Source organism: Spermophilus citellus (genome assembly GCF_964194105.1).
Source record: "Spermophilus citellus genome assembly, chromosome: 15".
NCBI lineage: Eukaryota > Metazoa > Chordata > Mammalia > Rodentia > Sciuridae > Spermophilus > Spermophilus citellus.
The window spans coordinates 20,424,019-20,451,724 of record NC_138195.1 but is presented as its reverse complement, the minus strand read 5'-3'; the positions used below and the strand labels follow the sequence as shown (position 1 = coordinate 20,451,724).

The following is a 27,706-nucleotide window of genomic DNA, read 5'->3' as shown; positions in this document are numbered from 1 at the left end:
GAAGTCTATGCCAAACTTCACGGTGACAAGCTCTGGTGACATGGCCCAGAGTTCTCTTTATTCAGCTTCGACTTCATATCCGAATGATGCAGAAGATGCACCCAAACAAGTATGTCCAATTTTATGGTGCCAAGTTGAAATATTTTCTACATATAGAGAATTCAGGTTTTGCCACAGAGGTTCTCTTGGTTTTTTGTTTGTTTGTTTGTTTTTGTTTTGTGTACTGGGGATTGAACCCAGGGCCTCACACATACTAGGAAGGTGCTTAACTACTGAACTATAGCCCCAGCCCTTTTAATTTTGTTTTGAGATAGGCTCTCACTAAATTGCCCAGCTGGCTTTGAACTTGTGATCCTCCTGCCTCAGCCTCCTGAGTAGCTGGGAGTCCAGGTAGGTGCCACCATGATGCATGTTCTCCCTGGTTAGAGTTCCTCTTCTAAATGCAAATGATTCTTCAATTATATGCATATGGTCAGCTCCCACTTAGATTTTTGGATCCTTGCCATTGGCTTACTGGAAGCCCAACATATAACCTGGGTCATAACCTGGGTCAAAGCCACGGTTTTGTCACTTATGATATCTGTATCTATGTGTGTCTTAGCAAACGGATCATCAGCTTCCATGGCACATCTCTGACCATGGGAAGCTCAGCACCCCTAACTCCTCAGGTCAGGTGCTACCCTGGTCATTAGCACTGGCTTCCTCATGCATAGTATAAACTGATCTCCCTGCAACTGTCCTACCCAGGGAGGTAAGCCTTCCTTCCCATGCAAGTGACAATACTGTACAGCCATGAAGACATTCCATGCACCTCCCTGAAGTTTTCTATCCATGCTGAGTGGCCAGCAGCACTTATCTAAGTTCATTATGTGGATGGAAAAATCACCTAGCTGATCTTGGAAGATGCAGATTGAGATTCTGGGGGTCCTACCCAGCTTCCTGGTGAGGTATGGGTGGCTGATTTAGGGACCACACTTAAAGAAGCACAGTCTAGGGGTGAGGAGCATCTATCTGGAAGTGAAAGAGGCTGGAGCCCCTGGCGTGGCCCCTCTGCGTGTGGTTGTATGACCATGGGCAGTTACATTCAGTCCCAGTGACTTGGTTTCTGTTACCATAAAATGAGGCCGATGAGAGCACCTCTGGTGGGTTTGTTGTGAGGACTGAGACTAGTCTCAGTGCTCCTGGCTCAGGGCTGACATGTGGCACCCACTCCATAGTGTGAGATCATTTCTTTCTGAACAGTCCGAGGATATTTGATGTTTCCCTTGAGGTACTCCACATTTATGTCTCCTAAGAGACACTTTAAAGGGCCCCTAAGTAATAGAAAGTGTCCAGGGCACTAGACAGAATATTTAGGTAACATCTACAGTTTCCATAAACACGTGTTTCTATTTCTCACCACCAACAAGTAGGGGTTTTCCTGGGACACAAAATGAGTGAAATACGAGTGAGGTACATATTAATAAACATCTATACTGTGAGTCTACACTGGTTCAGCTCTTGTGCTGATTAGAAATGTTAATGAATAACTAGCCAACTCAATATACTTTGATATGGTAAGATAATCTATTAGTACGTAATTGGTGTCATCTTTGACAGGCAAATTGAAGCTGGGGAAATTCTGATTTCTTCATGAACTTTATGTTTCTTGACTTGGTACCACCTTCTAAAGGAGGTCTTCAGAGCAACCTTGTCAATTACTGAACACATGGGATGGTAATGGTCTTTAGATCCCCAGATGCAGAGATCTCATCTTATTATAGTATCTTTAGCATCTGTGGAAGTGCCTGGCACAGTGTTGGTTTGTAAAAAGGAGAGAGGGAGGAAAAGAGGAAGAGAGGAAGTCTGGCAGGAAGGCAGGATGGTAAGAAGGAGGGAAGGAAAGGAAAATGGAATAAGGAAGGAAGGTAGGAAGCAGGCATAAACGCTCCCCACCACCCTCTGGGACAAACTGCCCTGCTCCTCTTTTGCATCCATAAGGGCAAAGAAGACTGGAAAGTTGACATCGATCTCCAAACAGCTGTCCTTAAGTGTCTGCCTCTATAGATAGCCCTGCCAATATTGCCTTTCAGACTGAAGGTGACTGCCTTCCCCAAAATAAATTCCCAAAGTATTTTTCCTTGTAGGGATGAAGTTCTTATAACTGGTTCCTATTGAAATGAGAGCCTCTTCTTTGGCTAGGCAATTATTTTCCTGGAGCCCTGAGAATTTTTTCTTTTTTTAGATTTGAGATCCTAATTTTTAAATTACTTATTAGTTTTCACCTAGTAAGATGAAAACACAGTTGAGAAGACTCTCAAGGTGATTTGCTGGTAGCATCCAAACAACTTCATTCTTGTTGCTTGCATCTCGGTAAATGACTGATGGGAACCAAATCTATGGGACAGTGACCTGCACTTCAAGCTGGGTGTCTGGATGCCTGACCAGGTGTAGTGAAACTTAAAGGTATCAGGCTGTGGGGAAGCATTTTCATAATGAACTTCAGGCGTGGCCACACTGTCTGGGAAAACAGATATAAAACCCTGAACCCAATCGCAACCCAAAATATTGCTCAAAATCCCTCTATTTGAGTGATTCTGATCCATGCATCTGATCCTCATCCTCCCAGTGTGGAAATGACACCTCTGTGAATAGAAACAGGATGATGCAGTTTGCATGGTCCCCTAGGACTTATGGAGCACAATCCTGACAGCTGTTGGGGTTTTTAAACAAGGAGGGAGGTGCTTGTAAGCCCTTATCTTTTCCCAGAACAAGAATTAAGAGGCTTTAGCAGAGCTTCCACATAGAAGTACAGGAAGACATGCCCACTTTGTTCCCCAGCACTACTGCCTACAGAGCTGGGGGGTGCCTGCACTAAGACCCTCAAAACCTCACAAGTGCAGGGTGGTTATCACTCAGTTCCCTCAAGTTGATTCAAATACTTTTCAGATACTTTCTTCCAAATCCCCAAAGACCAGGGATTTAGGAAACATACAATCTCCTTTGGAATGCAGGGCACAGGGACAGATCACAAAATTAGAGCAGCTGGGACTTGCCTTAGTTTCCTTTGGCCATTCTAGTGTGATGAAATCACCTCCAGATTCAGCAATGGCAAAGGCAGGTCCACAGACTGAAGGAAGTTCCACAGCACATCCCCATGATCCATTTTCTACCTGAGGACGACTTAGAAGACCCCTGTCCCCCACACTCACTAGGTACCTATTGGGAAGTGTAGCAGGCTTGGCCCAAAAATGCATGGACAGATGTTGAAGAAATAAGGTGGCTTCTGGGGCTACAGTAGATACTGGAAGCAGCTCTCTTCAAACATAAGGATCTCGTGTGGTCCATGGCTGTCATGGAAGACTCCATGGAAGGCCTGGAGGGTACAGGCTCTTTACTCGTTAGCCCAGACCACCCATCCACAGAAGAAAGACAAGGAGACCAGAGACAGAACCACATTGGCAAACTTATTTCACTTTTTAAATAGTAGCCTTTTCCTTATCAGAAAATAGCTTCCAGAGGCAAGTTTCTTTGGATGAAGAAAACCCATTCCATGCCAATAATCATTTCCGCAAGGTTGCCTTGGGACAGTCCTCAGCCTGTTCCACCTGGGGTGACCTGGAACCTGGCCATTGTGTGTCATGCCTGACCTTGTGCAGTGGGCGGTGGGCAGTCTGCTGGGGTGCTTCCTGCTCCCAGCAGGGATCAGCATTTTTTGGGGGGGGGTGGTCACCAAGCAAGCCCACCCTTGAGAAGGAGAGAGTGGTGCAGGAGCCCAGCAGCTGTTAGGGGGACAGCATCCTGTGCCACCCTGATGCAGGGCCACAGAAGGGCAGGGATGACCAGGAAAAGAGGAAAGGAGTGGGAAAATCTGAAAAGGTGTGTGGAGGAGAGGGGACCTGGTCATGCCAGCAGTGACCCTCTCTCAGAGGTACCACAAGGGAGCATTTCACATGGGGTTCTTGGGATCTCTACTTCCTTTGGGGCTTTTGGGATCTAGAAGGGCTATAAGTGAAAGTGTGTGTGTGTGTGTGTGTGTGTGTGTGTGTGTGTGTGTGTGTTTGCCTGTTGGGAGAATGGATGTAAGCTCTTTTGTTTTTTTGGGAGGAGGGGTGAGAGTGGGGGGTCCCTCTGATGCAATTCTCAAGAAATGCCTTCAGTGGCAAAGTCTTCCAGGTCGTCAGTGGAGATGATGCCCAGGCCTGGAGCTTCTGCGCCCTCCTCCTCTGGGCTCCGGGGCGGTCCCCGGGGGCGCTGGGCAGCAGCATGCTGAGTGGAGTCGCCCTGAGGCCCAGGGATCTGTGGTAGTCCAGCCTCGTGGGCACTCTGGGGCCTGGCGCGGGGGCCTTGCCTGAGGAAGGTGGGGGCAGACAGCTGGGAGGAGCAGCGTAGAGGCATCAGGGCGGTCACTGGCACGGGCCGGAAGCCAGGGTACAGCAGGTAGGGAGCAACCAGAGCATCCTGCAGGGGCGGCTCAGGGGAGGTCCCCTCAGAGGATGGGACGGAGACCTTAACGAACTTGCCAGTCTCTGGGTCGTAGAAGGTCTTGATTTTCACCTGGAGTGGCAAGTCGAAGACGAAGTATTCTCCAGACTGGGGATCCTGAAGGACCTTCTGGGTGGCGGGGTAAGCGGGCAGGGGCGTGAGGGGCTGGGGCCCCCAAGGCCGCCTCCCCACAGGCTCAGAGACCCCGGACACTGAGTGGCGATGCACGGGAGGAGGCAAGGAGCGGACCACAGGGAACCTGGCGCGGGACCTCTCTCCAGGTGACAGCGGCCTTCGCTCTGTCCGCTGTGAGTCCTCTGCGCAGGGTTTTCCCTCCCAGAACTCGCTCTGCTTCTCCTGCACCAGGTCGGTCTTTCTCCTCTTGCTTGCTAGTTTCTTGGCCCGTCGCAGGGCCTTCTCCGTTTTGGGTGGGACTGCCGGTGGCTTGCCGGCGGCCCTCTCCAGATGAGCAGGTGGCTCTGGTTTCTCAAGAGGGGCGGCTGAGCTGGTGGCCACGTCCAGCAGTGCACCTCGAGGAGAGATGGTCCGGAGGTCTTCCGCCCCCGGCTCGAGTTGGGGGTCGGAGCTGTCCTCCCACACGAGGCCGTGCGTCAGGTCCTCCCGCCGAGTAAGCCTGGCCGGACCCGGGCTCGCCCAGGGGCTGGCCCGGGGAGGCTCCTCCGGAGGACCCAGTTCCTCAGGAGCCTGGGAAACATCATCCCAAACACTGCTGGTGGCCGGGGAGCACGCGCTGCTCTCTCCCAGGGAGCTGGGATTGGGGGAAGCTGCCGTCTCACCAGGGACCGTTCTTCTCCCAGGGGGCCCTGCTCTGGGGGCAGACAAAAAGTGACTTTGGAAGCCTTGTCTCTGTTCCTGCTCTTCCCAACAAGTGCCAAGTGACTGCAGGGGGCGCTCGTCTTCTAAATCGTCCTCAGGTAGAGCAATCCTGGGGATATCGGGTGGAGCAACCAGCTTCCCTGAGGCTGTGGGCCTGCTCTTGCCATCGCTTGCCATGATTTCATGTGCTGCTTCTGGGGGTGGCCTCATCCTGACCCCCTCTCCCACGGGTGATGGAGATGGGAAATTCTCCTTCAGGGCTGGTTGGGAGTTATCTATCCTGGCTGCACTGAATACCTGCCCAGAGTCTTCTAGGCCTTCACAGGCCATGTGCTTCAAGTGAGTGCCCTGCATATTAGTGGATGTCAGGGTGCTGGGCATTTCCTGGCTTTCATGGGCACAGAGACCAGCAGCATCTTCACTCCACTCTTGCCTTGGTAATTCTTCTTCTTTGTGGCTACTGCCAAGTGAGTCCTCTGAGGACACAGTCCGCAGAAGAGGCAGAATGATAGGTTTGATCACAGGGGTGGCCCTAAGGGTGTTGTCTTTAATCGTAAACAGTTTGTGCTTGTTTGTAGCAGAAGATGGAGAGGGGGTGGGGTCTTTGGCATGTGAAAGGGCCATGTCCTTATTTCCCCCAATCCAAGAGCCTCTGAAATTTCCTTCCTCCATCGATGCCTTCCTGGGTCTCCCTCCACACAGACCTTCCTCTTCTCTCTGCAGTGCTTCCTGCTGGCTGTGCTCCTCCATGAACACGTGTCCGTTTCTTAAAGCACAGTGCTGTCGCTCATCTTTCCCCATCACCTTTTCCTTCTCTTCCTTCTCACTGTCACCTGCACTCACAGCGTTCTTCTTGTCTTCCCGCTGGCTCTCAGTAAACCACGACTTCTGCTGATCATCAAATGAGGCAAAGGATTGATCTGAAGAGCTGGTGCTGAATTTGGCCTTACTTTGGAGGCTTGGCATAAAATCCGACTGGGTGTCGCTGTAAAACACATCCTCCTCCTCGGGGGAGAGGGGCCCTGGGGAGAATTTCTGGTTCAGGAGTGGGTTCTGAAGTCTTAGGTCTCTCTCTGGCTCTGTCTCTTGGGAGATGGATCTTGAGAGCCTGTTCTCCAGCTGATGGCTCTTGGTTTGCTCTGCAGCCTGTCCGGCCTCAAGCTCCCTATTGCAAAGTTTCAAGGAGAGGTGCTTCCTGGAGCGGCGTTCCCTGGACTCTGGACTCCAGCCTGGCCTGGCGGGACTCAGCTCTGCCTCTCCATTGGCATCTTCCTTCCCATCGCTGCTCCTTTCTACAGCCTCCCCATTGACACAGAGGGCTTTGGTGATAGTTGGAGGTGAGCTGAGGGTGAGGTGATTGTCTGCAGAGGACTCACTGGTGTCTGTGGTAGGGTCCTTCTGAGTACCGCTATGTGATGCACCAGGGACATTGGCTGGTCTCTCCTTAGAAAGTTCACTAGGAGGGCTTTCTTCAAGTCCATTGGAGAGGATGATCCCATTGCTCACAGGTTCTTGCTTGCCATCAGTCTTAATTCTGGTTTTCTCATCGAAGCCTTTCAAAAGAGGCGAGGGACTGTATGTACTCTTAACACGCTTCCGCACATCCTTGAGGTTGAACAGCAGACTGGGTGCTTTGGATTTGTAGCTGTCTCTTGACTGACATTCACTGGGCTCCTTCTCCTGGTATCCGTTCAGCTGTCCCGTGGGGGATGGGCTTATTTCCCCTGATTGGGTGTCTGATGATTCCAGGACATGCTTGGTGGGTATAATGGGGGTCAGGAGCTTACTGATATTAAAAGGAGGACAGTAATGCTCATTAGGGTCCCCAGGCATGTCCAGAGCCTCATCTTCTGGAAATTGCCCCTGGAGGTTGTGCTTTGAATGCAGAGGTGGGCCTCTCCTGTTGGCCTGTTTCTTTTCTTCCAAAGTGTCTTGAAGACTTTCTTTACCTCCTTTGCCAGTTTTTGGTTTCCTCCATGGAGGCTGGGTTGACTTCAGCTGAGGGTCAGGCTGTGAGCTGGAAGCTTTTCCCTCTGCAGGGAATACTGGGGGTCCTGGATCTCTGCAGCCCCAGGGTCCAGATGTGGACAGAGCCCCTGCTGCTAATCTGCTTTCTTCCTGAGTGCAGCTGGCCCGAACAGGGCAGGGAGAGACTTTGTGCTCAGGGGGATAAGGTTCTCTTGACAAGGGCGTTTCCTCATAATGTTTGGGGACTTTGCTTTCTGGGATGGTTTCTGCGATGTTCTTTCTCTCGAGCAGCTTTGGTTGGTGGGCGTTCCATGACTCAAAAGCACTGTTTTCACTGTGCAGAAAAGTCCCTTTGTGAGCCCACTCCTTGCCTCTTACGGGTTCGGCCTTAGCTGGCTTGTGGGGTGGAGAGGGGAATCTTGACTCAAATGAGCTGGCTGAGTTGTCAGGTTTGGGGAGGAAGCTGCCGGAGCCATGACAGGCCATTTCAGGATTCTTAGGCGACTCTTGTTCTCCGTGGTTCCTTCCAGGCTGGAGGCTGTTCTGATGGGCGTTGGAGACTTCAGCAGGAACCCTCCTGACAGTCAGAAAAGCAGAATCAAAGCAGAAGTTGACACCACTGTCTGGAAGAGGGGCAAACTTGGAAGGATTTTTGAGAGCTGGAGGCTTGCTGGTGGGAGGTCTGCTATCACAATGTTGGCTCTCAGTCCTGTCGAAAGACTTGATTAGCGATGATACTTTGGAAACAGGCTTGTTGCTGCTCCTCAAGCCAGAAACTGGCATCTCCAGTCTCCTCTGGGATGGTGTTGGTGGGGGGCTGCTTTTGGGGTACTTCTCCTCCCCTTGAACATATTTGGGTAGCTGTTGGAAGGTGGCTGCCCAGCCTGCATGCTCTGTACCTTGTGACGGAAGCTGGCTCCAAATGCCACTTTTTCTGTGGGTGTGGCTCACTGTTCCCTGGTGGAAAGTCCCAAACACCTGATGGGTGATATCTGGGGACAGATTGGAATCATGGAAGGATGCATCCTCTGAGATGCACAAGCTCCGGAACGCCCGGTCTGTGAGGTTGCTTACCTCCCTGTCTGCATCATCCAACACGCTACCGATGCTGGAGGAGTCGCTGAACCCGTCTGTGCACTTCTTGTTCCCCTGCATCGTCTGTTGGCTCTAGGAAGATTGTCTCTGCCAGGTGGTGGGTGCCTTTGGGTGATGATTCTGGCAAGGAGTAGGTGCAGACCACTTCCCACAAAATTAGAGCTTCTTGTTGACCAGTTACAATTACAAAGTGAGGATTATTTTTCTCTGCAGAAGAAAGAAGTGCATGGTATGAACAGGATATCCTGCTTAATAGCTTTGGACAAGAACTACATTCTGTGATGGTTAATTTTATATATCAACATGGCTAGTCCATTGCACATAGTTTTTGTTAAAAACCAGTCTAGATGTTGCTAGGACAGTATTTTTTAGATGTGATTAACATTAAAGTCAATAGACTCTGGGTAAAGCAGATTATCCTCCATAATGCAGGTGAGCCTCATCTTTGAAAGACTTAAGAGAGAAAAATGACTGAGAGATCCCAGGGAATGAATGCAAAAATGGACAAGTGGGATCAAATAAAACTTTTGTGTAGCAAAGAAAGCAGCAAAATGAAAAGGCAAGCTGTGGAATGGGAGGAAATATTTATGAGCTATACATCTGATAAAGGATTAATATCCAAAATACACAAAGAAATCTTTCAACTCAATAGTAAAAATAATATAAAAAAACAAGAACAAATGATCTGATCAAGAAATTGATAAATGAACTGAATAGATATTTCTCAAAACAAACAAACAAGCAAACAAACTACAAGTGGCCAATAGGTATAGGAAAATGTGCTCAAGATCATTAATCATTGGGGATATGCGAATTAAAATCACGATGAGATATAACCTCATGGCACAGACTCCCATGCAGCTGGCATGGCTAGAGTATGTATGTGGTTCTGGCCACAGGGATGGAAACAGCCAGATATCTGGGGGAATGTCCCTTTCTTTCTGATTAAAGGAACAAGTCCTTTTGGTTCCCATTCTTCCTTCTTTGAATGTAGACAGGAAGCCTGAAACTGTGTATTTGCTATGATGCCCTAACAAAGTATCATATTCTGATGCTTAAAAAATAGAAATACAGGTTATGGCTTAGTGGTAGAATGCTCCCTTGCATGGGCAAGGCCCTGAGTTTGATCCTCAGCACCACATATAAATAAATAAATAAAATAAAGTTATTGTGTCCAACTACAACTACAAAAATATTTTTTAAAAAATAGAAATACATTGTTTCTCAGTTTTGGAAAATGGAGGTCCAAAATTGAGGTGTCAGCAGGTTTGGTTCCTTCTGAGGGCCGACCTCCTTTGTTGGTGCTTAGATGCTGTCCTCTTCCTGTGTCTGTTAACATTATCTTCCCTCCATGCTTGTCTCTGTGTCCCAATTTCCCTTTTTATGAGGACATCAGCCAAGCTTGATTTGTACCTTAGTACCCTTCCCAATGTCCTCATCCTATCTAATTATATCAGTAATAGCTCTATTTCCATATGAAGTATTCGAGGTTGGAACTTCAACATATGAATTTTTTTGGGGGGTGCCAATCAACCATAACATGAGGCATTCACTTTGCAACCCTGAAGGACAACCCATGACCACCAAAGTCCAACTTGCTGAGGATGGCAGTTGAGTAGCCCCAGGTCCTCAGTAGTACTGCAGAGTGACAAACACACTCTGAGGTTTGTGTTATCAGGGTTGAGAGGAAAATTAATGGTTGCTACCATAAATCAGGTTTTCTGCTCCTTGAGGTCCTGTTAATACAGTCAGGGAGTCTCCTGGTATCCTGAATGCTGGGACTTTGATCTTGGTAATGATAAATAATGGACTCAGTAATACTGGTGTTCCTACACTTCCACATTAAGATGGAAATAAGATAGTTGCAGATAAATCTAGCATCTTAGAGTTAAGTAAATGGTCCCTAGCTAATCAAATGCCCCTTACTATTATATTTACAGGAACTCTTTATATTTTTTGAACACTCAGCTTCTATCCCTCTCTGTGTAAAAACACTTGATATCTTTTGGGGCATTTCTTCTCCCTGCCACTATGTTTAGACTTGGGGTATGAAAGTCAAGGAGCTTCCAGGGCTCCCCATGTGGATGTGATACTCAGGGCAGGGCCCTGTGCTGTGCCATTTCTTTGGGAGTCATGCAAGGATGGAAATGGGCTTGGGCATTCTTCTCTGCAGTGGAGCTTTCAGTATGCACTGGGGCTGCCTGGTCCCTCACCTTTCCTCCCCTTTGCCTGTGGTCAAAGAACTCTAACTGATCTTGGATTTACATTGTCATTCCAAAGAGTGGTGAAGGATGTTCACTGATAGAGCATTCAGAAAATAACCACCTTACTTCTGCCTCAGCAATAAGAGAGATGCCTTCCCTCCCAGTGTCTTCAGGTAATTTGGCCAGTTCTGATTTGGAGTATCTGGAGTCATATGAGACTCTCATAATGTTGGCCTCATTCTCTCACTATACATTGGTACCCTTCAGCACAGTGGCCAACTACACAAAGTGTTTCTGGTGTCACAGAAAGTGTTTTCCTGGCTTTTGGGTTCGTTCCATATTGCTTTGGTTTGGATTGGAAATATTCTCCAAAGGCCCATGTCATAGTCCTTGGCTTGACACTATTGGGAGGTGGTAGAAACTTTAAGAGGGGGGTGCTAATGAGAGGTTAGGTCATTGGGGGTGTGCTCTTAAAGAGGATTTTGGGATCCTGGCCCCTCCTCTTCCTTTCTCCTTTCGCACAGGAGGATGAGATGATTATCCTCCTCCGCTGTGTGCTCCCACCATAATGTGCTGCTTTGCCACAGAGCAAAAGCAATGGGGCCGGACCGACCACAGACTAAAACATCCCGAATGGTGAGCCAAGATCAACTTTTCATCTTTTTAAGTTGATTGCCTGAGGTATTTCTTACAGTAACAGAACACACATACCTGTTACATTAGTGGGGGCTGTGGGTGTCTGCCTTGCTGCGTTTTAGGATCTGTAGTTTTAAAACTTCTTTTAAAGCTTATATTTGGTATCATCACTGCCCATCTAGAAAGAGGAGGAAAAATAATTTTAGTGGAACCCAATTGACCAGAGGCCAATAACATGCTCAGTGGGAAAGCTATCTTTAAATGTCAGTGATATAGCTGGCAGTTGGCCTTCAATCTCTTCTTTGTTTTAAATCCATATTTGAACTCAACAAAATTCCAAACAAGCTTTTTTTTTTGCAAAAATCGTAACACAAATTTAATTTATTTCTTCTAATATTGATGAACTTGTTGATGGCCCAAGAAATTTTCAGAAACGGTTTTAAACCTCTGGGATTTCTAATGTATTTGACCCAGTTGTGATTTTTTTTTTTTTTTTTTTTTTTGCTAGTAAAATCTGAGCAAAGGCCCTTTTCCCACTGAATGAATAACTTAGATTTTACGGGAAATAGGAACTAGAGTGGCCAAACTCAAGTCCACTCAGCCAGCAGCAGCACGTTGTTCGATTTATTGTTGGCAGGAGGCTTGAGTATCTATTTTGACAGCTAAAAGAACCAAAAAGCTGCCCAGGAGAATTTTCAGAGTGCTTAGGATGAAGTGTAAACTAATTAAAATAAACTCACTATGCAAATGTTAAATGCAGACCCTTGGGGCTTTCACAAGACCTTCCCCAGACTGTAGCTCCTGGATATTAATCTAGTGTAAGATAGTTTATTAATAATATTAATAATCATAATAACTCAAATTTGGGGAGTATGTTTCTTTAGAGAATTACAGAGGTGCTATGTTTCTGCCACCATATGGTGAGGCCCCATCCTGACTCCCCAGACTGACTTGGATGGGCTCTTCCTGTCCCCACATCATACTGGGGCTACCTTTCCCATAGCTCATGCTGTATTGTCACGGGCCACATATCAGAACCCATATGCTTTAGAAATTGATGATTGCTTCTTTTTCTCCTCAACTAGAAAGTTTCTTGAGTCCTGGACGAGGGTCTTACATGTCTTTGTATGCTGAGCATATCAACACAGAAGCTCCATATTTGTGGCAATGCTCTGAATTGGCTTTCTTAATTCTGATTAGTGTTTCCTGGATGGAAAATGGAGGCACAGGAAACAAAGGAGCAAGATAATGGAAATTTTAGTGAAAAAGACCATGACCTTGGATCTTAAGGCCATTTGTAAAATTCAGATTGACACGTTTGCACACTGAGATATGACTGAAGAAGAAGGATAACTGGACAATTTTTGTCACATTTGGGCACATTTCCACAGGAGTGGAATGGCGTGGTAGTTGTAGTGTGGACATTCAGCGTACCTATTGCTTTGTGCTTGGGCTCTCCCCTGTCCTGCTCATTACTTTGAGCTATTTGAAGGAAGCCAACCTGAGTTGGTGAAATGGTGGCTTACAGAGCCCTTTGCAGGTAGGAGGGTGTGAGTACCTTCAGATGACGTGACTGAGGATAAGCTGTATAGGGCTGAGTCATGTTAGAAACAAGGTCTTGAAATCTGATCCAATGAACACGCAGAAACAAAAGTAAATACTCAATCACAAGCGTGATAAATTCCTTATGTGTGTCTATGGCTTTCAAAAGCAGTTTTCTTCTCAACTCCTGTCCCACTCTTAACTTCATTATTTCCTTAACCCTCCTTGCTCGGCTTGGTACCAGTCATCATTACCCCCTCTGCTTGGCCCAGATGAGTCTTCCAATGACTCATGTTTGCTGAATGACTTCTCCATTGCAGTCAAGACTATTGGGCACTGTCTTCTTGTGAGGGACCTTGACTCTTTACTTCTTCCTCCCTGTCCGGCTGGTCGGCCTCTTGTCTTCCTCTCCCTGATGGTTGGGTTTCCTTGGCTCCTAGCACTCGGGCTTCTCTTCTTGCTCTGCAGTGTGGACATGGGTGATCTCATCCACAGCTGATCTTAGCAGACACATCCACACATTGATTTTGTACCCAGGCCACTTTTCTGGCGCCATCCACATCTCCAACTGCCCAGTGGACAGCTCTCTGCCGGTGTCTTGTAGGCCTTCATACTCCCATCAGCCTGTTCTCTCTCTGGAGATCTCACAAATCTGAGAATCTCCTACGACTTCTCCCTTTCTCTCCTCCCTGAGCCTCTCCCTCCCCAAACCATTTCCAAGTTCTGCAAGTTTCATCTTTAAGGGTCTCTTGGCCCCAATATGCTGGTCTCTATCTCCATGGTCACTATGTGGCCCAAGCAGCTGTTGTGTCTTCCTTGGACTTCTGCAGGAGCCCATATTCATCCACCCAGATGTGGCTTCTAGAAATCAAATCTGCTCTTGCCAAGCTCTTGCTTAGAACTCTCCATGCCTTCCCAGTTTTCAAGAGTGAAAATTAATCTTCCTAAGAAGGAATCTCCCTTTCCTCCCCATCTTGAACTCTTCTCCCCTTCATGGTTGCCTTCCAGCTACCCTGGCCTTTTTCCAGCTTCTTCTACATGTTATATGACTTCCTGTCTTGGGACCTTTGCACATGTTGTTCTCTCTGCCTGGTTTACCTCCTTCTTTTCCATTACCTAGTTAACTCCTACATATACTTCAAAGCCTAGGCTACCTTCAACTCCTCAGGCTATTTCAAGTGCTCCCATCAGTACTTTTAAAATAGGTTATAGCCATCTCCTTTGCAACTCTTAACAAAATTGCAGCTACTTAACTTATTGGTTTGTTATTTGACACTTATCTGTCCTGTTAGCCTGGGTGCTCATCTGTCTAGCTCATGTGCACAGCATGAGATATCTCTTAAATACATGAGAAAATCTCTGCCCCATGATATTATTCATGCTATTAATTGACTTAGCAGGATTTATTTTATTGAGTCAAATATAATCTAGTAATTGTAGCATGATCACAAATTCCAAATTAGTGATTTTGAATCCAAATGAATTTTAATTACTTTTTGCTTCCAAGTCCTAAAACACATACAATTTATCTGTGGTCAAAGATGGAAGTGGGTGAACCTGATTATTCTTATAGAGTGTTCACAGGCTGGCTGGGTAGAAGACCTCCATTCACACCACTAAGTTAGGACTGAGTTTCAATATTGATCAACATTTATATCAGGGAGAAGTAGCAATTTCATGACTTTGCCATTTCCCTGTTTCTCTGTTTTCCATGTTCCAATTGGGAAGTGGTTTTGAGATGTTCCGAGGGCCAGTGTCTAGTAACTACTATTAAATACACCCCATTTTGTCCCTCATCCCAGATGTAGAACACTATAAAAACTTCAATGTAGTATGTCATTCATGGTATGATGTACTAATTTTAATTGTTAATATTATTAGTTAGCATATAAGCTCTAGATCATTACTTGTAACCTATTGCAAGGCAACTGTATCACTTTCATTGAAATCTTTGCAGAATTGGCAACTTGGAGTTTCATGGGTTAATGGGGTTGTGTACAGCGCCATTGCACATGCTCATCAAATGATACATGATGTGAATGACGGGCACCAACAGATGAGATGTTTGCCTCTGCCCTGTGAAACCCAACCCTGCCGAACTCAACAGCATTCTCTTCTACAGACTTCCAGTCCCCCAGGCTGTGACACGGGACACAGAGCAAGCCGGCATCAGGATGAGCAGGCTTTACAAAACCTCACAGTACACAAGGGGAAACAGGATCCCTGGGAGAAATGGGGGGACTGGTGACACTCATGGTGAATATGCGCTCAGGGTGGGGGGCGGACACTGAGGACAGAGTCTTGAGGTGGGAGAGCCACACTTGATGAACACATTTTGTCTTCTCCTTGTGAATCAGAGTATGTCCAAGAAGCCAAATCTGAGCCCACCTCCCCACAAACCAGCCTTTTCTCAAGATGAGCACCCTTTACCTAGTTATCACTTTTCCAAAACGTTTTCTCATGTGATGCTCTTTTGGAATGCCATACTGCACGGTGCTGGTGTACTGTCATGGACCAGTGTGGGTGGTTTTTTTGCAGATATGGTATTTCCCCTCTCTCCCAACCCCTCACAAATGCATAAGCATGACCTCAAGAGCTTCTTGGAAGGGACCTCCATGCTCTCTACTTCCAGTTGTGACGCACTGGATGTGTCTGGACTGGCTCCTCTGAGTGGTAGTCCTTCTGCCTGGAATGTCCCTGGCTCTGCTACTGACCACTTCCTCCTATTCCTTGTAGAGTCTATTTTTTTAAAATGACTTTTTAATTCTACTTTTTTCCTGCTATGACTCCATCACTCCAACTAGATTTTGAGACCGTTGGAGGGGGCTCTGGCCTCGTCCATCTTTGACTGACATGCTGTCTGCTGTGTGGTAGTCCTTTGTAAGAGTGTCCAGCTGCTGTTTCTGAGAGCACTTCTCTCTGGCCACAAGGATATGATGACAGAGGTTTTCTGGAGTGTGTGGCATACAGATGGAGGAAGGGCTGAGAGCTCAGCTACTCCTCGTTCTCCACGTCTCCCTTGGGGCTCTTGGCCGCCTGTCATCTCAGGCCAGTGAATGTCACACAGGCCAATTTCTGCTGGTCCATCCCAGACCCTCATGCATTCCAGGCTGTGAGCGCAGGAAGTGGCCATGGGAGACGACTCCTGCATGCCAACCCCTCTGTGCCAGGCCCCATTCCAGATACATCCCATATAGCTACTGCTTTGAGCCCTCCAACTGAGGAGTGACGGACCCATAGACCAAGCCCTGATGGGTGACCCTGGAGGGTCCAGGTCAGGCACCATCCCCTGATGTGACTGTGCATTATCATTATGAGATGAGACAATGGAGCCTCAGAGAGGTGACAAAAATATTTTCTGTCTTTGGTGAGTGTTAGAGCAGGGCTTGGGACCCAGGGCTTCGGACCCAGGCCTTTGTGGTCCTGGGGTCTTCACCAGATTGAGAAAGTTAAAAATACAAGACACTCAGTGAAGTGTGAATTTCAGATAAATGATACATTCTTAAAAAGTCTATCAAGTTTACTAAAAACTCGAGACCTCATGCAACATATGGGATAAAAAATTAGTCATCTGAAATTCAAATTCCACTGGACTTCCTGTTTATTTTTGTTTTAAAACCGATAACCCAAGGGCCTCATCAACTCTTAGCACCCAAAGTGGATCACCATCAGTAGAAGCCAGTAAGATGTGTCAATTCTGAGATGACACAGTGACAGTGATGGCTCATGACCCATGTTGACATTCACTATCCTGTTTGATTCTCACAAGCCCTTTTAGGAGGGTGGAGTGTGCCTTGTCATCGTTTTCTAGTGGAGAAATGAAGCCCAGAGAGGTACCAAATATTGCTCTGTGTCACACAGCATGTAAAGAAAAAGAATTAGGGCTGAAACTCAGCTTGGGTTTGCCACTTGACTACCCTGCACTTTCTCCAGGAGGAAACCTTGAACTTCTGGCCCCTGGGCTCAGGATTCAGAGGGTGTTTCCTGGGAGACACCCTCCACCAGCTCTCCGCTTCTGGGCTGGAGTGCATGAGGAATTGGAGGGCCTGGTGGACAAAAGGAGGGTGTTAATTTCATTGTCATGTCACCTCCCAAGGGTCTTCTCTGCTCAGCTTTTTGTGGCAACTCCTGGAGTGGAAGTACTGATTTGACAAGTGGTCCTAGGAGGGCTCTGATGCTCTGTGGCCTCAGGGCTGGACCCTGCAGAGCTGGGAGGGCTGTCTCTCTGGCCCAGGCCATGCTTCTGAGCTGCCATTTCATGCTGCTTTTCGTCCCTCTCCGCCTTTCCACAGGAAGCCATTGGGGTTTGCTTGGCTGCTGGCTTTGACCACTTGCCTGTAGTGTGGTTTTTGAGCCCAAGATCTCTGGGTAGATCTAATTACATTAATTGAATGGTGTTTTCACTTCTCAGTAAAGGGGAAGCAGGAAGACAGTGGAGATGACAGAGGTTGGCTTTATCACACCCAGAAGGCCCTAACAAATTGGAATTGATTCCTTTGATTTCTTTTCCTGTTCTTTCTGGGTGTTTTTTTTTTTTGGCAGGGACTTGGGCATGCCTTAAGAAGGGGTTCAGTGTAGTGAATTGGGGTGGTTCCTCTGTGCAGCCTGAAGCCTCGTTCTAACTATGAACGCACACACAGCCTCCATTACCACACACCACGCCAGCCCATTCCTCTGGACTTTGTGGCCAGTCCTGGGTCAAGCTCTTGACCTCTGTGTTCAAGGGCCAACAGCCCTCCTGTTTCAAAGGGAATGTCCTTGTCCTCATTCTGTATTTTAGGATGTGAGTATCTTAGTTGGCTTGAGCTGAAATACCATAGACGGGGTGGCTTAAACAATGAGCATTTCTTTCTCAAAGTTCTGGAGGCTGCAAAGTTCAAGATGAAGACACTAACAGATCTGCTGTCTGTTGATCTCGCTCTTCCTGCTGTGATGACATCATAAGGACTCACCCTGCTAACCTAATCACCCCCACCCCCAGGGCCTGCCTCCCAATACCATTCTGTTGGAAATTAGAATCTCAATATATGAATTTGGGGGACACAAAAGGTCCACAGCAATGAGTGACAAAATGGCAAAATTGGCTTCCTTAGTTGGGGGCCTTCAGGAGAAGGGAGCAGACACAGGTAGACGTCAATGGAGCAGTAGGCTTTGGGTCCACAGGCCCTCATTGGTTCACCAGTAAAACTTGGTAAAATAAGCCTCCTTCCCCATCTTACAGAGAGGGACACTGAGGACTTTAGAGTCTGTCCTTTCCTTTGCACGGGATAAGTGAGTGACAGAGGCCTCCAGTGCCAGAGCCGGGTCATGCCTCACTGTGACCTTGGTGTCCTCCAAGGACACCAAGAAGCATGATGATTCTGCTTTGGCTATTCACCTGATATGGTGATTTCACTGTCCTTAAAACCCCTCTTGATTTTGGAAATCAAAAATATCTAGTTTGGGCTGGGGTTGTGGCTCAGTGGTAGAGTGCTCGCCTAGCATGTATGAGGCACTGAACTTGAAGATCTTTCATGTATTTATTTATTCAGTAACTACTCACTGAGAACCTACTATGTTCTGCTCCCCCCCCACACACACCTTGTTCTGGTGCTGGAGATTAGCCATGTGCAGGATGTGCCCTTTCCTTGTGGGACTGGATGAATCCTCGTGTTGATTTGTTAAAGCACATTGGCCTCTGATTGCAAATTGTCTTCTATTGCCACGTAAAATGCAGCTTTGGTTTGCACCTGTATCATTGCATATCTGGCTTAGCCATTTTGCTTCACTGATCTGGTATTTGGCACCCAAGGGGAGGTTCTTCAGCCTGCAACCTGTCCTGGCTGTCCTGGCTGTCCTGACTTGACTAACCTTTGAGGCAGGAGCTGGAGTGCAAAAGCTAAGGGCTTTCAAACCGAACCTGAGGCTCCTTTGCAAGGCTGGCTTTGTCCAGTCCCAGGAATATAAGGTGGTTGGTCTTGGGGACCCCAATGTTAGCACACCCTGATAAGAGTCTGAGTCTTCCACAAACAATGTTGCATGTGCAGGGCTCTTTAAACTCTGCAGCTGTTTGGAGTCCAGGTCACTCCAGGGATCTCAGATGAAGAAAGCGGCTCATGGCACTGCCTGTGACAGTATGGCACTGTGGCTGCCCATCTTCTGCTACCATTGGGAAGAGCTTTCGTGTGGAGCTGAGTCTCACTGGGGGCTAATTCTGCCTGGGTAGTCAGTCTGTATGTCTGAAAGGATCATTTGCCCATTAGTTCCTGAGTGTTGCTAAGACCTGGGCAGAGTCTGAAGTTAGAAGCCAGGGAGCCGGGCACAGGGAAGGCCAGGCCTGGTCTAACGTGGGTGCAAGGATGCCTGGTTCCTGGCATCACAGACCCAGGGAAAGACCTAGTCTCCAGAGAAATGAGAAGTCACAGGAGAAAAGAAAAGTCGTCTGGCTCAGGTCTTCTAACACCCACCCATTTGTAGCTTCTGTGCCTGGTCCCTGACAAGCTTCACAATCAGAGAGAATTTGAGCAATGTTTGATCCAGATCTCTGGGGCAAAGGTGTTGGTCTGTAGCCCTGACCAATTTTCTGAAGCCAACCTGATACCCTGAGGTAGAGATGAAGTGTGGGTGGTGGCTCTTTTGAGGTGCAGTGGGCACTGGGGCACACCTGAATGGTAGCAGGCTCTGGCTATGCTTGCTTTTAATTGGGGTGTCATCTCACCCACAAAGGCTAACCTGTGAGCTGTGAGGCCACCCTCATTCTTGTTTCTGCTCACTTCTGGAGGCGGGGTTCACCCTCACTCCTCGCAGTGCTTATGGCCAGGGGCTGGTTACGGCCAAGGCAGGGTGTCTGGGTGCTCCCTCCATCGGGAAGGAGACCAGGCCTCTCACTGCCAGGATCACCATGGTGCCTCCTTAGGTATCTCTGCAGTTTCTGTCCATGGTCATTGGCTCCTTGGCTTTAGCCCTGTGGTGGGGCAGAACATCATGGTGGAAGGGCCTGGCAGGAGAAAGCTGCTGTGCTCACGGGAGTTGGGATGAACAGGAAGGGGCCAACGACATGCTGCATCCTTCCAGGGCAAGACTTCTATGACCCACTTCCTCCAAGGAAGGAGACCCTGCCTCCTCCAGCACCTCCCAATAATGCTGCCCAATTATGAACCTGTCAATGGATTAATTCACTGACGAGGCCAGAGCCCTCCAATCACATCTCTGATTCCCACTTCTGAACATGCGTCCACACAGGAACACAGATGGGGACATCTCCCATCCAAACCCAAACATGCCTTGCAGCCCCTGTTCTTACCCTCAGGTCTCCTTGGAGCTTGTTTTAAGATGTCTGGCCACAGATATCCTTCTCTTCTCTGCATCCCACTCAACACACCTGGGACTCCATAGCACAGGGTGTAAGACCTTGAACCCTGTGGTGCCCTTATTGACTAGGACACAGGAATCTCTGGTTAAAAGCTTCACAATCAGAGGGAATTTGGACAAGCCACTCAATTTAAGCTTCAGCCTTGCTTTGGACACCTTGGGTCTAGTGGAATGGCCAACCAGGCAGCTTGATACTCACTGAAAGCCCTCTAGTAGGCAAGGACGATTGTACCTGATGGACTCCATCTTGAAGAGCCCTGTCTAGGGAGGAGCCCACCTGAGGGCTTCTTTGAAGAAGAGCCATTTGGATTGGTGGGAGCAGGGCTGTCCACCATCAATCATCCTCTCTCTAGCTTCTGGGAAGGGAGTCAGTGTGGGGAGGGGACCCTTGGCAGGTAGCTCTGTAGTGTGTCTGGTGTGGCAGAGAGACAAGGCTGTAGGCAGGGTTCCCTGGAATCATGGGAGGTCAGGACTGCTGCAGAGTTCTCTACACTGTCCATGGACTTGATTCCCCCAATGAGAAACGGCTCCCAGAGCTGGGTGACAGGAGAGAAACAGAGGTGGAAGATTTGTTATTGAGCATCAGTAACTTAGGCGTATCCTCCTGCTTATTGACCTCCTGATCCCCATCTCACACTCCATTATCCATAATCTCACTCAATAGTATAACAGTGGGAAGTTAGGCGGGGCTGGTGCCAAAGGAATTTTAGGTGGAAAAATTGAGGATCAGAGAGGTTGAAGAACTCTCTCAGGATCACACAGGCAAAGAACAGCAGAGTCAGGATTCAGGCCCAGGTCTCTGGGCTGCACAGCTGTGCCCCTCTGATTGCAGGGAAGGTCGAGAGAGGCAGTGGGTGCTTGCTCTGTTCACACAGGGCAGGGAGTGGGTGGCAGCTTCTCTCCTGGCACCTCCTCTTCTATCTCACACAGTTATTCTTTCACCAGGAGCCTTTGCTAGAGAAGGTGTCTTTGGACCTGGCTCTCCCATGGATGGGAGAGCTGCTCTGGCCCCTAGAAGCTGTGCATATCTGGGATGAGGAGAAGGGGACCCTACCCAGAGCACCTCTGGGGATTTCTAACCCTTCCACACAGGGTCAGAGCTTTTCAACTCCTTGCTGGAGGCTGGGAAGGAGATGGCAGAGGACTTGTGGGTAGATGGTGACTTTCTTTTCTTCAACCTGTGTGATCGTGACGGTAGGGTGGGTTTGGATGGGGTAAAAGAAGAGGTGGAAGGGGCTCAGAGCTGTTACTGACATGGCCATGAGAGGTGAATGACATCTGTCTTCTTTGTGGATTTTCTCATAGCAGGTACAAGCTTTCAGACATGGCTACCCAGGCCTGCCTACCTAAGATTTTAAACTGAAAGACAGGCAAGTAACTTAAAACAGTAGTCCCCCCTGATGTGAACAAGTTCCTTGGAGAGTTTTCTCTTGAGCTTGAGAACGATAGAAACTTGTCCCATTTCCTTTCTTAAGGCAGGGGCCAGGTCAGGTCCTGAATGTTCCAGAGTGCCCCGGGGGCTTGTTAAACTGCTGGGCCTTGCTAGGGCCTCCCGGTGGGGCCAGAGCATTCACATTTCCAGTAAGTCCCAGGGGCCAAGTTGCTGCAAGGCCTGAGGTCACACCTGAAGAAAGCTGTTCTAGCACTGGAACTTGAACTGGTCATAGCTGCTCGGGCCACTTGGTGCAATGGTTGTCATCCACTGTGGCTTGTGCCCTGTCTGCTCTTGGTAGAGAGTGCCTGACTCAGGGTAGAGAATGTATACATGAGGTGCAGAGATGAATTAGAAATGCCTCCCTCTCTGAGGGACTGTGCTCTAGAAGGGTAGAGCAGGCTGTTGGGTCCACAGGGCAGAAGGACAGAGGACTCATGGGACAGCTTGTTCCTATGCAGCTAGGAGCTAGGGGAGAGTGTTAGCTCCCAGTCTGTGCACAAGCATCCCGGAGGACCCAGCCTGGGCACAGGGCAGAGGGTGGTGGTGAAAAGAGTGTGAGGCTTAGAATCAGAGCAGCTTCCTACCTCTCAGCCCTGGGCAGCCCCTCATATGGACTCTCCCAGCCTCTGCTCATTCATCCACAGTAATTGGTACTTACTGCCCTGGGTAGTTGTGAAGGACACAGGTAAAAAGTGACAAGAACCCAGAGAGACTTTCGCAGAGTGAGGACTTGATATATGGAAACTTCCCCGATTAGAGACTGCTGGGGTCTGTCGTGGTCCCCTGCCAAATTCATATGTTGAACCCTAATCTCTCCAGCATGAAAGTGTCACGAGATAGAGCATTTTACAGGGGTGAGTAGGTCATGTGGGGGGAGTCCCCATGATCAGGATTAGTTCCTTTATGAAAGGGCCCCAGAGAGCTCTCTTGCCTTCTTCCCACCTAGGGAGGACATAGCAAGAAAGCACCACCTAAGAGGAACAAGCCATTATGAGATAACGGGGCTGTTGGCAACTTGATCTTGGATTTCCCAGTCTCTAGAACTATAAGAAATGAAGCTGCCAGTTGACGGTATTTTTGTTACTGCAGCCTGAATAGACTAGGGTTTTTGAAGCAGACAGTGCAGGGAGAATCCCATATCTACTTTGGCAGTAATAACACTGCCAACAGGATTGTCACGTGTATCAAAGGACCTCACGTGTATGAAGCACATAGTAACTGCTCACCAAATGCCAGTTCTCATCATTTGTCATCCCAGATGGGGACAGTATAACCTAGTAGGAAGGACCTGGATTGAAGCCAGACCCTGTTGGGCTTGGATCTTGGCTGAACTAGCTGTGTATGCCTCAGTTTCCTCATCTGAAAAGTGGGACTAAAAATAGCACCTGCCTCATGGGGTTGTCATGAGGGTGAGGTGTCTGGGTCCTTGTGTCTGTGGAGTAGACAAGCTCCTAGCAACTCTTGAATAGACATCACTGTTGTTATCATCATATGACACAGTTAATCCAGGGCCAAGGGGGTCATGAGAGTCACAGGGATAGCTGTGCCTTTCCCCACATGAAAGGAAGAGAGAAACCAGGAAAAGTCCCTGGGCTGGGACCGACTAGAGCCCTAGAGGGCTTCCTGCCTTGGAAGCTCCTCCTGGGTTTGCCCTCTGGGGTCTGGTTCCTCTGCCTTGGTGAGCCGTTCATCCCCCCTCACTGCCTAGAACACACTTTTCCTCCTTGATGGCTCTGCGACCCCCATGTGTGCATCTAGAATGATGCTCCCCTTGAAATACATGTCTGAATTTCTTAGGTAGTCACCTAACCAACGTCAGGAAAGCTGGTATGCACAGTTAAAATGCAGACTACTGCACTTGCTCTTCAGGTTTAAGATTCAACTTCTGTAAATGTGACCCTGAAGTTTTAACCCTTTTCTTGTCCTTGGGAGTGGATGGTGGGGGTAGAGTCGGGTATCCCGGCCGATGGCTGTGTACTCTGAAGCATTGCTACATAGGTGGGAACATCACGATCACTTAGGACTAGGTCATCCATCCCATGTACTGAAGGTGCAAAGATCCATGACCTTCTTTAGTACCAGAGGGAAGGAAATTATGGATAGTTGTGTGCAAATGTCCAGTGGTCACCATGGACATTTGGGGTCAGTCCTTCCTGGTTCCAGCTGCTCACCAGCTGAGCAATAGCATGAATCAGCTAAATTCTGAAGCATCAGAATTTTTCCTGGTTGACCTCTGGAAGGTGGAGATCCAAGTTGGAGCTTAAGCAGGAGAAAACAAAATTGCCAAAGGACAATTGGGGGCAGAAAGCAGTTCTTGAACTTCTCTCATGTGGCTGGTGCTTTTCATGCATTTGTTCATTTAATGCTCATAGGTGCCTCTGAGATGGGGGCTGGTATTGTTTGCATTTTGCAGAGGAGAAAGCTGAGGCTCGGGAGTCTTGCTGAGAAGAGGCAGAGCTGGCCTGTGACTCAGATCTATTTGTCCTGTGAACCTGTATGGCCAGCACAGGCATTGGAGACACTATATGGAATCTTGCTCTGCCCTGGGCAGCTTCTGAAGTACAAGAGATAGGTTGAGGCTCCTTTGACACACGTGTGTTTTCCTAGGCACACATGGCTTTTCCTAAGAAGATTCTGACTCTTGGATGAATGGCATGGCTTCCTTTCCAGCATGCCCATTGGGTGCTGATGTGAGCTCTAGTCTAGGAAGGCAGTTGGGAAAGACACAGGCTCTGGACTCAGATCTCCAATTCTAATCTCAGCCTCTCACTAGCTGTGCTTCTTTGAGCAGGTTACTTAATCTCTCTGAGCCAGTGCCTGCCCCTGTGAAGAGTATCACAAAGCCTACCAAGCTGAATAACCTCAAGAATAAAACTAGACATGCTAAGTGCATGTCTAGGTGCAAAGGAGGAATTCAGTCAGTGATTGCTATGATGGACATGGTGGGGGCGGGGAACTGAGGGCAAGAAATGGCTCTGCTATGGCGGGTTTAACTCTGCTCTGAACTCTGTTCCCTTGACTTCTGCAGTCTTCAGGCTTGACCTGCCTCTCAGAGGGCCAGACAGGGTCACATAAGGGGATGAACTGGTGGGGCTGCATGTGGCCCAGGGGCCCAGGACAGAGCCAAGGGGCAGCACCAGTGTGACCTGGTCCTTGCAGAGAGGGCTTAGCAGTAACAGGTCTGAAACCAGCCTTCAGACATGGTAAGGAGTGAGAAAGAGTGACGTGGGCCTCAGACACCCCTCGAGAGGCGTTTCAAGCAAATCTAAGCATTTCCCTATCCACTGCCTTCCTCCAGCTTCAGGTGAAGACTTGGGGATGGGAGATGGCCCAGACGAAATCCTTTCCTCAGCCTTGCCTTGCTGTCCCCAGCAGCTGAGCCTAATGGAGAAGGGGTGTTGCAGGGAAAGAAGAGAATGAGGCCCAAAGAAGCCCTGGACCTCTACTGAAGAAATTCTGTGGTTTTTGGAGTTTGGGAGCCCTACTGGAGCTTGGATGCCTGAGCTGTGCTTGAGTCCTGTCTGGGCTGGACCCTTGAGGGTTTGCCAAGCAGAGAATGGAAAGCTTCTTCCCACTCTCCTGAGCCATGTTCCCAGAGAATGTCCCTCTCCCCTCCACCCGACTTCAGGAGCTGTGCATTACTTTGCACCAGTCACACATCCAGCCGTATTCCACAACAGCATGCCTTACGCTGGGTGGCCACACCTCAGCATCAGCAGATGCTGCACGTGCTCCACTTTTAGGTCTTGATCTGTGATCCTTGTTTGACCCCTTGGCCTCCTGCCTCTGGCCACTCCCATCAGCTCATGTCACAGAACCCCTGGGAACCAAGCAGAAACTAAGAGGCTTTGGGGGGTTTTCTAACTAACTAAATGAAACTTAAGGTCGAGCTCTAGAGCTGTGGACCGGTTGGTTTGGTGAAATGGGCTTTAAATCCTCAACTGCAAATCCAAACAAGACCCAGCAGCCTCCATGGACCCTGTTGGTGAATGTGAGCACTGTGTGCCTCTAACCAGGTGCCCTTCCCTCAGAGCCCTCTGCGTCTCTCCATTAACCCTAGATAGACAGAGCAAAACCCTAAGAGCCAACAAAGAAGGCAGCCCAGCCTTGGTGCCTTGGGCAGGTCTCCGTGCCGGACAGTGGCAGACTGGAGGAACAGGTTATTTCAAGACATGGGGCTTCCCCTCTTCAGGAAAGGCCTCCGGGGTCTCTTTAGGGTCAGAAGCAAAGGGACAGGGAACACCAAGACACTGCCTGGAAGAGGCAGGAGAACGGATGCACTCTTCCTCCAAGGATGGAAGGCGAGCTTTCCCTGCCTCCCCCACATAGCTCTGGCTCCCTGGGTTTACAGGGGGCGGGATCCCTTTGCTTCCGGGAAGCCACAGCATTCTACCAGCCCCACTTCTTCCCCAGCAGGCTCGCTCTCATTCCAACGAGCTTCTGGTTACCAAGAGCAGGCACAATTGTTTCCAACCCAAGGACCCAGGGGCAGACGCTGGTTAGACTTGGGTCACCCGGAGGTGGCTATTTATAAACTACCCGATAAGCACAATCTGCCCTGCTCAGCCTGGGCCACACAGACACGTTGTCCGTCTGGTGACTGCACAGCTTACCCTCCCAGGGCCACTAGAGTAGACTGAATATTTCCTATAACCACCAGACCTGAAATACAGGCCCCAGGGGTAGGAGGTCAGAGAGCCAGGCAGCCACTGGTCCTGAAGGGTCCTCTACACAGGCTTTACTGGCTGCAAAAACTTATTGCTTTATTTGGGGGCTGTAGGTGTGAGTGTATAAATTGACTTATCTCAAGAAGCTTTTTTGGTATAACAGCATTCTGCAAACTTTGTTTGTAAAAGTCCATGTAGAAAATGATATCACTTTTGCAGACCATATGGTCTCTGCAGGTATGGTGTAAAAGCAGCCAGAGACAATATGTAAATGAAGGAGCATGGCTGTGTGCCAATAAAACTTTATTTACAAAACCAGGCACCGAGCCCAGAGGGCATACAGAGTTCACCAACCACTGTTGTAAAGCATTCTCAAATGCTGGAAATCTGGACTTCATTGCACAGGCACATTTGTTTAATCTACTCCCTGGGATTCCAATAATTTTGTATTTTAAAGTCCTAAATAATAATTTTTCTTAAGGCTATCTGGCTTTTCACACATATCCCGAACTCTTCTTCTCACACACGAATTCTCCAACAAAGAAAAAAGAAAATGGGATGATATTACACTGGGCCCCAGTGTGTGAAGACAGGCAATAGGTGGAGGGCTTTGGGCTGGGCATACCTGTGCTTTCCGGGTCCACAGGCCAGAATATTCCAAAAACCACTGTCATTCTTTGTTACAGCAGGTATGATCCTGCCTGGCCTAGCACCGGGGGAGACAAGGGAGCCACCACCTCCATCTCCAACTGCCATACAACACAAGGACTGGGACCCATCCACAGGCAGGTGCTCCCTCAGCCATGAAGGGGCAGAGTGCCCGACAGCCGGCGCGGGAGGGCAGAATCATGCATTTATAGATACCACGTCTTCTGTACGACCTAGCATGCTGGGAACCCCAGCACTCAGCATGCCCTTGCCTCCCACACTGCCCTGCACATCCAACACACCACCGGCCCTCCCAGAGCAAATGCTCCTCCTGCCACGAGCTGGAGACTCCCTGCCTACCCATGGCGCCGGGCAAGCGTGGACAGTACCTTCCCTTCTCCGCGTGTCTCAGCTGCTTGCTCTTCAGGCCTCCCTAGGAACGGAGAGCCGTCGGGCTCTGCCCAGCAGCCTGGACTTCTTCTTCCCTCTTTAGCTGGGCTGCCCAGAGATGGGAGGACAGTGGGCTGACGACCCAATCTTTCTATGGCTCACAAACCTGCCCACCTGAGGAAAATCAGTGACCAGAAGTTGGCCAGACACTGGAAGTCTGAGAAGCTTACCTAAATAGAGACCAAATGGTGTTCTTGGTGGGGAAGAGGCGAACGGTCCACACTGCAACACCCGCGTGGTGTCAAGTAACAGTCAGATTAAACAAACAGCCTCAGCGGCTATTTTTACATCCAGATCAGCCACGGGTAATAGATAACTTGGGGAGTGAGAAATTGCTTGCCGATGAGCTGGACCCTCCCCACGATTCCAACTTCGATCCACAATGTTTTCTAAAGCTATTCCAGCACCTA

General features: G+C 48.7%; 1 protein-coding gene across 16 annotated transcripts in view; it reads right to left on the bottom strand.

The window, feature by feature from the left end:
• The window catches only part of LOC308634574 (cardiac-enriched FHL2-interacting protein), a 71,941-nt gene that overhangs the window by 42,003 nt on the left and 2,232 nt on the right, over positions 1-27,706 (bottom strand). For 5 of the 16 annotated variants that reach the window (XM_081268507.1, XM_081268510.1, XM_081268511.1 and 2 more), the window contains 4 exons: positions 27,467-27,703; positions 27,236-27,344; positions 11,280-11,382; positions 3,434-8,571 (listed from right to left, as the gene is read on the bottom strand). In XM_081268507.1, the coding sequence (XP_081124633.1) occupies positions 4,123-8,424 (4,302 nt within the window). In that variant the 5' untranslated portion in view covers positions 8,425-8,571; positions 11,280-11,382; positions 27,236-27,344; positions 27,467-27,703 and the 3' untranslated portion in view covers positions 3,434-4,122. Of the gene's footprint in view, positions 1-3,433; positions 8,572-11,279; positions 11,383-27,206; positions 27,411-27,466; positions 27,704-27,706 lie in introns of those variants that run through there. The other 11 variants (XR_014019032.1, XR_014019033.1, XR_014019034.1 and 8 more) reach the window with 6 other exon arrangements.